Source organism: Embiotoca jacksoni, unplaced genomic scaffold, assembly GCF_022577435.1.
Source record: "Embiotoca jacksoni isolate LCO1_2020_lvr unplaced genomic scaffold, fEmbJac1.0.p SCAF_15, whole genome shotgun sequence".
Taxonomy (NCBI): domain Eukaryota; kingdom Metazoa; phylum Chordata; class Actinopteri; family Embiotocidae; genus Embiotoca; species Embiotoca jacksoni.
Window position 1 is genome coordinate 13,098,220 of NW_027185285.1, and position 13,056 is coordinate 13,111,275.

Sequence of the window (13,056 nt, forward strand, 5' to 3'; positions counted from 1 at the left end):
TTTTTCTAAGGTCATCTACCAAGAACCGGTTTTAAATATTAATTAGTTTGATTTATACTGGCAGCAGCAGAACAGTTTAGAAATAGTTACAATTATTCTTATGTATCTAACAAAAAGCTGAAGGAGAGAGAAACACGCAAAAGGGGACAGAGAGAGAAAAGCTGTAGCCAATGGGGGAAAAAAGAGCGGCAATAAGGCGGATTGTTGAGGAAGAGAAAAGTGTTTGTTCGAGAGTAAAATGGTGTGAAGAAGGAGTGAAAACAGATGGAATATAATGGATATGGAGGGAACGAGAGGTGTAAGGCACGAGGAAAGGTAAAAGGAAGGTGGCAGATGGTAAACCGAGCTGTAGCGCAAATGGCCTCTTGATGCTCTGTTGGACCGACTCACACATGCACAAATACGCCAGGTCAGGAAGCGGTCACACCACAAAGGTCTCACTGGCAACACTGGCACTTGACTTACAAAACACAAGCACAGGAGAACAAAACTTCATCTCCATTTCATATTTCCATAAAAACATGAACGCTTCCATTGAGACCAGTCCTTGTAGAGCATTTCACTACATCCTATATCACTACGTATATCTTTTTATTTAAATTTATTAATAAACAAAAGATTAATATCATGTAGGTTGAGTTGCAGAGTTTTGTTTCTGTTGCCAAGAAGCTGGCAAAATTTCACCATATATATCTGTGCTTAAATGTCCTCCATTACAAGACCTTAATGATTGCTGCCCTGCATGGATATTGTGGTTTGTATATTGTTTATTTATGAGGACCAATGCACATTCATCAACACATCAAATCAATGGAAATGTGCTGGGGGATAGCTCAAAAGCTAATTTGCAACTATAGTTTTGACACAACTAAAAGTGATAAATAATGGGAAGTCTTTACTACATAAAAAGTTACAATCTCAAAAAGAGAGGAAATGTCTTTGACCTGCCAACCCTAAACTAACAATACAGTGACAAGAATTTAAAAAAAAAAAGTTAACGTATAAAAGCAGGTAAGTAATGATTAGATATGGTATATGACTAGATTTTAATATACGATTTAAAAAAACAAAACACGTTTTACAGCTTCCTACTTGTATTTCCATGGGAAGGTTGTTGCTCTTACAGCAACAATTCCACTTCATTTTAAAACAATGCATGTATTATATCAATAGAATAAACCTAATCTCTAAACTGGATTTTCTAAAGTTTTGGTCTCTACAGACAGATCCTGAAGTTTTTGTGATAACAGGGACCTGGCTGTCAGATGAAATTCTGGACTCTGATATCTAGTTGAATGGATACCAGGCTGATGGGGAACGGCAGAGGCGGTGGTGCAGCACTCGACTCTAAGAAACAATTTGACACTTCTGTTTTATTGTCAGCTTTGAACCCAAAGCAATTTGAATGTTTGGTACTTGATGTCCACATGAAGTGGCTGTGGCACCCAGCTGAAGGTGAGGGGAACACAATTCCCTCTTTGTGCTCCACAAAATGACACACTAAACAATGAACACGTTATTCTCTTATTCATCATATGAACTGGTGGAAATGGTAGATTCAAATTTAGACAACAGATTATAGGATAGAGATTATTATCTATATGTCAGTGAAGAAAACCCAACCTAATGCCAGCAGTTGTTCAAAAGCCTCCTTGATTGACATTATGTTAACAATCAAACGGACATACCCTGCTGTTGGTGTTCTTGCTATTGATCACAGCACCATGCAGTGATAACAATTCTGGTCAATCAGGCCTTTTTTCAGAAATTGACTTTTTTAATCTACCTAATCAACTCAAAGAAAGTGGAGCTGATCAACGTAATCCCAGGCTCTTACAATGTGCTGGTCCGATCAGCGTCTATCCACAAACATATTTTTAATCTAACTTTAGTCTAGCTCTAGTTTTACCAATGCATAAAGGAGGCAAAACACACAATGACTACAATAAAGGGTGGAGACTTCTGTTGTGTATGAACGGTAGGTAGCACCGTGAAGTGCCTGAAGCAGGGGGAAGATATAACAGTCATGAGTAAGTATTCCAAATGTTGTTGCTCGATCAACAGCGGCACCAGAGTTACTGACGTTTCTTGTGACCACTCGTCCGGGTGCACGGCGATTTCACGTATCAAAGTTTGCGTCAAACTTTTGGGGAAAGGAAAGAAATTGCAGGGAGCCAAATTCTGTGAGTGGTGGTGGTGAGCAGCAACGATTAGGTTGTTGCCGATGAGAAACTGTTTCCGATGTGCAGTGAGTGGGCATGTTATCATGTTATCATGTTGGAGAACCAAAGTGCCATTGTGACACCGAATGTTTTCCCTCAGATGCCTAAGATCATCAGAGTAGAACTCGGTATTGACAATCTGACCCTGTGGAACGAATTCGTTCTGTCCCTCTTGAAATGTGAATGCCACTCAAAAACATCTCATTGCTTCATTACTGTAGGCTTTGTGAAGTATTCCAAGGGCTCGTTTGCAGATTTACAAAGTTTGTCACAAAATTTGTTGTGAGCCCTCCGATCATATTCATGGCAAAATCGGCGTGCTACCCAGACCAGCGCGTGATGCATGTGCTGATTTTGATCATACTACGAAACTTGGCATGCTTACTCACAAAGGTTATAGCTTCCCGCTGCTCGGTGCACGTCACACTTGTCTGAACATGTTGATCCACCCTTGTAGTACATCTCAACATTACACCCAAAATGAAAATTCGATTTATTGAAGGAATGAACATTTGGTTTAGTAAACTGGGAAACACATATTACTCTGAATAATGAAAAATAAATCAATACTGTCAAATATGTAATTTTGAAACTGGCTTTAATCGTTCATTTACTTGCTTTTTGAGCTTAGTAGCGTTTTTAAAAATTCTGGTTTTGCCTGCAATAACTAAAAACTGGAATTACAACTACCGTATTAACAAAACTGGAAATGAAGTACTCCCTTAATAAACTGCATAAAAACTTAGACTTGGAGGAGACTTTCTATAAATATGCAGAAATGTATGAATTAATGATATATAGTATAAACAGCAGCCTTATTCCTGTAATCTTCTTGATAAAAAAGCCTCATATTTCTAAGTGAATCCTGCCTGTATTTCTTCACCACAGATTAAGGTAAAAGCCATCTTCAGCTGCAAAATAAATGGAGTCGATGGAGAATCAGCCGGCACCCTTTTTTCATTTCCAGTATGATAATCCAATATCGTCGACCGACAAAAGAGGTTGGTTGTATGTAAGGTGAGGAAGACACAGAGCCTGGTGTGTATTTTGTGAATTTTGACAGGACAGCAAGCCTTGTGAATGGTGAAATTTTATTCTAATCGCTCTACAGAGAGAGAGAGAGAGAGAGAGAGAGAGAGAGAAAGAGGGAAGAGAGAGAGAAAGAGAGAAAGAGGGAGAGATAAACAGTGCCACTGTACAGAAGAGCTCTTGTGAAATTCACACAAAAAATATTGTTTTTACTCTTTATCATTTATAATTCTCCATGATGTATTCCAGTATGAATTTACAAGCGATGTATACAGGTGTCATTTCTAAATATATTCAAAATAGTTCCTTAAAAGTCTTTGAGGAAGTATTAGTTTTTTTTTTTGTTGTTTTTAAAAAAAAGCTCTATTCTTACAGCAAACCATAAAGAAAGAGGTCTTGTATCTTTGGAGGGAGAGCAGACTCAAAGTAGAGGGTTGCTTTTTTTCTTCTATCTTCTTTACAGTTGAAGTCCTGACTACACATGATAGAGAGGGAAGAGAGAAGCAGAGCTGGTGATACAGTAATTCTCACCTGCCATTGGAGGAAGAGCAAGGATGTCCCGCCATACCAAGCCAAGCCCTGACCCCTGACCCGCCACTCCATTGGGCGAAACGTGGCCTGATAATGACCCGTAAACCAATGAGGAAGTTGCACTAGAGTCAGGTCCTCGCCTTCTCCCCCAAAACAGCAGCAGCATCTTCATCGTGTTAAACACAGATAATTTTTTTTTCCTCTCAAATATGTATATACTCACACCTGGTTACAACGCATTAGTGATCATAACATCATAACAAAAATAACAAACCAAAAAATTAAAAGAAACATAAAACATTAAAATTGTTACATCTGGGGTTGCATGCCATCACCTCATTATTTATCATTAAATGTAATTAAAATACATTTTTGCCATTAAAAAGAGCAGGGTTGTCATCACAAGGGTGTGTCTGAGAGTGTTTTGTGTTTGTGTGTGTGTGTGTGTGTGTGTGTGTGTGTGTGTGTGTGTGTGTGTGTGTGTGTGTGTGTGTGTGTGTGTGTGTGTGTGTGTCGGAACATAAAACAGCATCAGTTTACATGACAGTTCTGTAAAAGTAGAACAAAATTGAACAAATTGTCATGAGTTCATAAAACGCAAGGGTGCCATTTGATATTTTTTACATGTGCATATTGTTCACTTGTCAGCTCACGCAAGCAGCATGTGGAGATAAATATGATAATAATAAATATGCAGATAAGATGCAAAAAAGGACAACATGTTGCTCATCAGTCAACATTGGGTAAGCTGATTGGGAAGCAAGGAGAGGTTCGCTGCAGTATTCCAAGAGTACAAAAGGGCGATATGACAGTGGTTGTTAAAGATGTTAAAAGATGGAGCTTCAATTGAAACACAGTGGCTAATGCAGTCGACTGCCGTTAAAAACCATGGAGAGGAAAGAAAGAGATTCCCGTTTGAGTATTCCGATTTTAAGGTTAACATCCTTCACTCTGTTAAGGGCGCTCAGTTTGGCAAGAAGTGGAGCTGCTGGCGACACACCCCACACTGAGAACATCTCAGCCCCCCTACCACCATCCCTTCTTTCCCTCCTTCTCTTCCTCTTCTTCTCTCTTTACTTGGGTTGCATGAGCTCAGGCAAAGAGCCGAACTGGAAGACCTTGGACTGGTAAACATCAAAAGGAGAAAAGTTTGATTCTGCTTTGTGGCCGCTATAAATGTTTTTTTTTTTGTTTTTTTTTCTTTTTAAAACTTTTTTTTTCTATAAAAAAACCTGCGGCACATCCTGTTCTGTTGCTACTAGTTATAGCTCCCCCAGAACGCACAGAATCATCCTGAGGTATTTTATTTGATACAATTTGGCTTTGTGAATCCAATCAATCAAGCAAATAATTCAGTTAAGGTGGTTACATGATTTTTTTTTCTTTTGACTGTACAATTTGTACAGCGTAATGCTACAAAAAAAAAAAGTTGTTTGTGGGCACGCGTGTACATGGAAGTATATTCATGTGCAAGTCATATTCTGCTAAGTGTTATTCAAAAAAACAAAACAAACAAACAAATGCATAAACAATTAGATTAGTGACCAAATGTTCTGGTTTTAACTTCAAGCTTACCCAAGTTATGCCATGCACACGCACGTCTTACCCCACACTAAGATGGATACATGATTGATGAGCACATAACAGTGGCGCCTCATCGGCTCCATCCATCTTGTCCCGCCCACCCCGTCCCACGTCCCACCCAAACAACGCTACGAAGTTAAACAAGGGATCCACCTCAGGTAGTCTTCGCATTCCTCAAGAGCCCTGGTTGATTGTAGATCAACAGTTCAAAAGTTGGTTCATCAAAAATTCTCAACACAATCCCCAGTTAGACTGTAGTGGTTAAATACTATATAGCAGCGCTCTTGCTGGACCAACTAACCAAAGTTCGATTTCACAAAACCCAAAAGAAATAAAGTGAAGTGGTTTTACAATTATCAAACACTCTGGTGGTGTGTCATGTTGATGGAGGAAGGGAGGAAGGGAAGAGGAAAGAAGGAAGGAATCCGTGTTTTTCAAAGCTAATACCCTGTTTCTCAGTGGCAGGGAGGTCAAAAGACAAAAACACATCAGTGCCCACTTCAGACAGGGTGGCAGTGGACACAGTTGTCATCTCATCCTTTTCTCCCTTGTTTATCTCCTCCTTTCTCTCTTCCCTTCCACCATTCTCGTGCTCTGTTGCAGCCACAGCATGACACAGGTTTACTAAGCAAAAAGGTCAAGGTTCAAAGTCTCGATTGTACATATATCCATCCACCACACAAGACACAGCCCCTTTCGAAAAAAACATGTAAAATATGTGTCTGAGAGTGTATATGTGTGTGTATTTTCTCTTCTCCGACACAGAAAGAAATCAACACATGCAAAATAATCTACTACTCTTGATGGTATTTTTCAGTAAGCTATGCTTTTCCAAAAGCAAATGTGGGAGAGAGGTTTTTTAAAACTAATGGCTATTGTGCTACCAAATAAGCAAACACTAAAATCCTACATAGGGGGATCCGGATGCCAGAATCCCTAATAAATCTTATAGTTCAATAGAATAAAAAAGCCATACTTTGCAATTATTTTTCTATGTGCATTGCCACAAATGAAATGCCCATCAACTGCCTCAGGTTTCCCTGCTTGTTCTGCCCTTTTCTATCAGTCATTTTGTCAGTCTGTCTTTTATCTGTCAGTCTGTAAACAATACTCATTGATAGCACCTACGTTACTCTCAGCTTTTCATCACTGTCATGTCCCACAGCCTGCGCTTAAAAACCCTATCTGGACCAAGCACACGACACCTAACTGCCAACAACGACTGGACGCTCCACTCGTCTCCTTCCTCCCTCTCTCTTCTCTTCCACTGCCAGGTGTCTCAGTGGCCATATTTGTCAGAGTAACAAGCAGCAGACTGTTGGACTATCTCACTGTGACGCTCCTAATCCTCCCGGGATGCCTCCACGTCGAGCACACCCACCTGCTCTCTCTGTCAGGCCTATTCTCCTCAAACAGTGAGCCCGAAGTTTGACAGTGGAGGTGGAAAGGAAACATGGGAGACGGAGGGTAGGCGGTGGTCAGAGAGGTCATCTCCTCTCTCCCTTCGGTCATAAAATGTCTCCCATCCTCCTCACCACCTCGTCACACATTTCAATCCTAAACCAGCTGACACTTTACCAATAACTCTCACAGGAGTCCTACGTTATTGTAACTTACACCTTCTCGGTCCCACTACTGGGACGATGCCGTTTCCTACCCCGTTTCAAAACCGAAGGGTTAATTATTCCCCTTCCTTTCACACCAGGATACCTTATGGCAGAGTGCTGGCCATGCAGCCAACTCATTGGTACATGGGACAGAATGGACAGAAATGGTGATATCATCTGCAAAGAGAGTAGTAGTAATACCGTCATACCCAAGCGGGCACAAGTTCTTTTGGATTACAATGTCGAAGAGAAGAAGAAAAAACGTAGTGTGGCTATGGCATCCCTTAGTGGATAACATAGTTGATAAATTATAATACAAACCCAGAGAGGAGTAAGAAGGAGAGAACACATTATTTCTTTTATCAACTAAACATCTGACTCCAGACTGGGAATTTTTTTATACACCCGTCTATTGCTAAACTGGGCTGAGTTTAGGACGCCGCGTGGGGCTGGGTATGCACTAGTCTTATTGGCTGAGTAAGGCATCACATGCTCTTTATTGTACATGTCATTAGCTATCCGCCCGTCCCGTGAGCAGTATGAAGTGGTGGATTTAACGGAAGAGCGGAGATTGTTCGCATCGTTGCGTGCTTTGATGGGGGCTGCTCCTAGGACCGTTGCAGGAGAAGCCACCGCCAGCTGTTTGTAAATATCAGAGGAGCTACGCCCATGGACCAGTCTGCTGCTGGTATCATCCCTCAGCGAGTGGCTGAGGAAAGGGTTATCCGAGCCATGGGCCGGGTACAGGGACTTGCTCCTCTTGCTCTCCTCTAGGTTGTGGTTAAACAGCATGGATTTGGACCCAGTGCCAAACAGTCTGCCGGAGTAGGGACGCATGCCGAAGAGGTTCGCATAGTGCGAGTCAGATGCGGAGTCCAAGAAGCGATCCTTCTCCTTGAGGCTGACACTGCGTGCCGGTCGGCCCAGGTCTACATCCTTGGGCTTTTCGAGCATGATGTTATCAAAGGAGTGCTGACGACTCAGCCTCAAGCGGTTTCTCTTTTGGACATGCGGCCCGTCTGTCTGTGGCCAGTACAGACCAAACATTTCGTCCGGTTGCTGCTGCTGTTGGTGGTGCAGGGTAGGACTGAGCAAGGGGTCTGCAAGGAGCTGGTCCTCAGTAATGTCATACAGGTTGGCCTGGTGGAGGCATGCTTCACACCGATTATAGGGTGAGCGTGTGGCAGAAGCCGAGGCAGGTACAGTGGGGTTGTACGCCCCTCCCGGTGGGTAGCCAGCGGTCACTTTGGACAAGCAGGAACGGCAGTGTGTCTGTTTGTAGCGATCAATGGATTCGTGTGGGGACAGGTTTTTCTCTTTCAGGTTGTAGTGTTTCGAGTAAGCAGGGTCTGGGAGAAGATCCGAGTCTGTGTGATGCAAAGGTGAGGAGTTCAGGTGAATGATGGGCTGCTCACACTTCCTGTAGTTGTCGCTGTGGTCGGAGTAGATTTCGGGGTAATCCAAATCATCTGCAGCAAGACCGCGACTCTCGCGGTAGTGAATGGGGTCTGAGTGGAGGCTCATCTCTCGGTCTGAGTCGATAGTGTAGATTTTCTCTCCTCCTACTCCTCTCCCAGTTTGGTTGGGTACGCCGGTGACCTGCTTAGTCTTTAAGTAGGACAGCTCCACTTCACTGCAGTCCCTTGGGTATTTCGACGTCACCGATCTTTTTTTTAAGTTGTCCTTGGGTTTCAGGTGCTTGTTGTTTTCTGGGTCCTTGTAGGAGGCCGCCCTGCTAGAACAGTCGGAGATGTCAGAGTGGGCTGTGTCCTCAGGGAGGTAGCGCTGGGTCTTCATCGACATTCGTGGGTCTGGCATCAGCATGTCAGGCATCGGAGGGGGACCAGGTGGCCCCGAACGGAGCGTGTCCACTGACTTCTTCCACAGCGTTCTGGGTGGCTTGGCGTTGGTCTGGACTGCGTCAGCACTCACAGCTACCTCCACTGTGTTGGGATTGGCATCGTTCAGGGTCAACGGATGCTGGCCTCCCTGGAAGATGTAGTTGTTAAGGTGATCTTTGTGGCGGTTGGCAAGATAAGACTGCAGGTCACCGGTGTCTCCGTAGATCATGTCTTTGGGAGCGTAGCTTCGGTTGTCGGCGTAGATGAAGTTTCCCTTCTCTGCCATCATGTCCATGATCATGGGGCCGGCTGAGTGCATGAATTCTCGTTTGGGCGAGTTCATGCGGGACCCACTCAGGTTCGACATGTTGGTCATCTGTTTGGCAGACTTAATGAGCTTCAGCATTTTGTCCTGGGGGCTGAAGTCCATGTCTGTCTTTTTCTTCATGTCAATGTGGACGCCATGGATGCAACTCCAGATTCCCTGCAAAAAGACATATGGATGAACGAGAACAAAGGAGCAGGGAGATACGTAATGAGAGATGAGATGAAGAAAGGGAGAGAGATAAAATGAATGAGAAGTGTGAAAGAAGTACAGAAACAAACAGAATGAGGATTACTTTAGCCAAACATATCTATGCTTTTTATGTTTTATAAAATCTATTTAAATGGCAGTGATTTAGCAAATCATAGCAAAGCAGTATTGTTTGAAAAAAATTAGACTTTTTGGAACACGTTTTGCTCTTTTTGCATACAAATTCCAAAAGCGTCCTACAGCAAAGGTGAAAATCAATCTTATTTAAGATATGAACCCTCGAAGCAGACGTGTTTGATTGAGTTACGAGGATGAAAATTTAGGAAGTACTCAAGTAGAACAAATTCAGAGCTAATCATAAATATATTTAAACAACTAAATCTATCTAACAAGGCAAAGAAAAAGTCTCCAATAGCAGCATCTGTCCATCATAATCCAAAGTATAACTCCAATGAAATGAAAGAAGTCTTTCTGAAGCTTAACAGTATTTTACATCTGAAATCCTCTGTTTTGCAAAAATGTACAAGTGTCTTACATGAAGTAGAATTCATGAAAACTCAGTAACTTCGACCAGCTCTTCCCTGAAAGTACAAGAAGCTGGTTCCATGTGTCATATTTTTATAACTTCATAGCCCAAATCTCCCAAAGAAACAGCAAAATGCCATCACTTTCACCTTTGACCTTAGACTTCAACAAAGGTTGACAAGCCATTTACTAAAAGTAAGAGGCAGAGAGCTCTCACTTTATGACTTAAACTTTGGAAAAACAACAGCAAATTCTTTCATCACTGTGACCATTTCTCGGTTCACAAATACATCCTTAAAAATATCATATCAATCATATATCAATATCAAACTAACAAATTCAAAGAGCTTTGTGGTTCAGTCCACATTTTGCAAAGCTTATCAACACAAAACAGGTCATTAAGAATATGTTTTGTTTCAAATTCCTCTTGAGACTGGCTTTGAAATAACATCTTCCACAAAGAACCTCATTTTCTCTTCCCTAAAACTTTTTTTTTTTCCCTCACTACACCACTCAGTTAACTTTTTAATAGCGAGTCGCACTCTGCTTCAAAAATAGTGCAGGGATACTGCAGTGCTTTTAGGGATGCATGTCCATGTCTTGTGCTCTCACATACAACAAAAGAGAACGCTGACCTTTTAGTAGATTGAGAGAATACATTGATTTAGTGTGGGTTGCCGTGATTTCACCCCAAAACATGCTGCAATTAGGATCTATTTTTGTAAATATCTAGGGCTGCCTCGTGATCCTCCCCTCCTGTCTTCATCCCCATCCTTCCCTCTCATCCTCCGCTGTGCAGCCCTCCCTCCTTCCTCCTCCCTCCTCCCTCTTGTTTAACTCAGTTTCTTAGTTTACCAGAAGCTCTGTGTTTGTGTTGTGCATGCTCACGCTGCTCTCTTATTCTGACAGGCCCGTCTGACCCCAATAATGCAGCATTAGCCCCCAGTATAGTTGCAGTGCTTGGCTGCACCTCATAGCCTTGAACATGACCACTGTTAACCCAGTCAGACCACCCCGGGCTCAGATTTTCACACAACCAAATATTCACATACTTCATGGCCTGTTTCTGTGGTTTTCCTGTGTCTTCTTATGATTAAAAATTTAATTCTGTGTAAGATTGCAGCAGGTTTTTGTTCTCCCAAACCAGCAGAAATGCTAAAGACTGCTTGTAAAACATGGTCCCACAGGAAAATATACACCTCATACTGTACACACAAACCGATCCTTACCCTACTGATGGAGAACAGAAGACCCGGCGTGCCGGTGCAGACGCCGGTGAAGCAGTATCTCAGCCTCCAGTAGAAGAGGTGCTCAGAGACGAAGGTGATGAGGGAAAGGCCCATGGCTGTGGCCAGCATGTAGAAGACCCCTGCCATGTTGTCTACATCTAGCTGACTGGACATCACCTCGTTCTTCTCGTTGTGGCAAATTCCTGTCAGCCACTGGGCTTCCAGCTCCTCCATTTCACCTGGAAAATACCAGAGAGGCTCAAGTCTGTCACTGAATACCAGTGTGGGATTTGAAGAAACCTTAAACCATCAAATTGCAACAGTAGATATGATAAGAAAGTTTAGGCCCTCATACCTCGTGAAATGGATCTGAAATTCACTGCTATAAAGACCTGTTGTAAATTATTGTAGTTGTTTTAAATAAATTGAATATAAGTAATGACATCATATTCTCAAATATAGTTACTAATTAAAAAGTATCATATGTATCAATGATATTTCTGTATTTTTGCTGTTGTAGTCTCCTGACATTTTTCAGGTGTTTGCATTATTTGCAAGAAAATAATGAGATTTAAATATATTATTATAAATGATTGTGGCAAATAATATCTAGCTGGGTTACGCCAGACTAATGCTCAGAGCTTCAGGTATCTTCACGTTATGAGCTTCAGGTATCTTCACGTTATAAGATACGCTGCTCGCATTAGCGTTCGCCCAGCCACTCTGAAGGTCGGACCACTCAGTGACCAGTGTTGGTGGTTGAGTGCTTTTATCCCGCCCCTCTTTCACTGTGATTGGGTAAAAAGTGACAGTGACAAGCGTTGAACATTTTTCACCTCTCTGTGACCAGAGAAAAAACACCAAATGCTCAGTGTTTGAAAAAAAAAACACGGCACTCTCATTAAAAACAATTTAAAAAATATGTTGCGCTCGGGGAAAAGACTTTGGGGGACACGCTAGGAAGGTTGGCGCATGGAAATTGGTTAAAATTAACCCGAGTCTATACCCAGTAGGATGGAATGAATACGAACGATTCCCTATGAAGTGTCAAGCTGCATAATATCAGCTTTGAGGCAAATTTAGTTTCAAAATAACTTTGTCACTCTGTAAAGGTAGAATATATTCTTTTTTTTTTTACTTGTTTGTTTTCTCGGGTTTGTTTAAAATATATGTCTTTGGCTGTCAGCAGACGCTGGTCCGCTCTGTGTTGCCTGAGAAGGCAAAGAGATTGTTTATTTCGGTGTTAATAAAAGAAAGGTAGAAAGCAACAAAGACCTTATCTTTCCTCATTCCTCACTCTGTGTTCCCTTCCCTCCGCCCCCCCCCCCCCCCCCCCCCCCCCCCCCTCCCCGGCTTCCTCTGTGACATTTGGCGCGTGGCTAATCCAATCTGTGTCACTCAGGGCCCAAAAACTAAGGCTGCTAGTGGGGAAAGACAAATATCATGGTGGTGCTCATCTAGATGTCTTTGGGGCGGAGACTAACTAAGACATCATTAACCCTTTAATACAATTGAAGAACATTTGTCTCATGTCAGATTTGCTAATACACTAATAGATGTAGCCACGGTACATCTTTTTTTCTTTTTTTTTTTTTCTCCGTTGTGACGTGTTTGGAATTGGCTACAGAAGCAAATTAAGATGAATGAGATGTTTAGATATCAACAGGTCACATTGTCTCTACTTTTTTCTAATCGAGTGCATTCAAGGGAAACGCTGTGGGGAGCTGCTGCAGCCTTCACTGTTGCTCTGACTCCAGAGGGAAGTATTGCTGAAATTCAAATTTTGTTCTCTTTTCAGCAGTCAGACAGCTCAAGCAATAGTCTGATGACCAGTCAGCTGGAACAGAGGAACACAAGTCACCACAAGTTGTATCCACACTTTTCATGGTGTTTGAAAAATGTTTTAGTTTGAAGCATCTCGGACTGGAAGGCAACATGTATTTTTAAATGGAT

At 42.1% G+C, this 13,056-nt stretch overlaps 1 protein-coding gene across 2 annotated transcripts in view; it reads right to left on the minus strand.

Annotated features, from left to right (window-relative positions):
- Positions 1 to 3,294: 3,294 nt before the first annotated feature.
- The window catches only part of grin2aa (glutamate receptor, ionotropic, N-methyl D-aspartate 2A, a), a 157,421-nt gene continuing 147,659 nt past the window's right edge, over positions 3,295 to 13,056 (minus strand). For both annotated transcript variants that reach the window (XM_069149718.1, XM_069149716.1), the window contains 2 exons: positions 11,104 to 11,342; positions 3,295 to 9,298 (listed from right to left, as the gene is read on the minus strand). In XM_069149718.1, the coding sequence (XP_069005819.1) occupies positions 7,340 to 9,298; positions 11,104 to 11,342 (2,198 nt within the window). In that variant the 3' untranslated portion in view covers positions 3,295 to 7,339. The remainder of the gene's footprint in view (positions 9,299 to 11,103; positions 11,343 to 13,056) is intronic.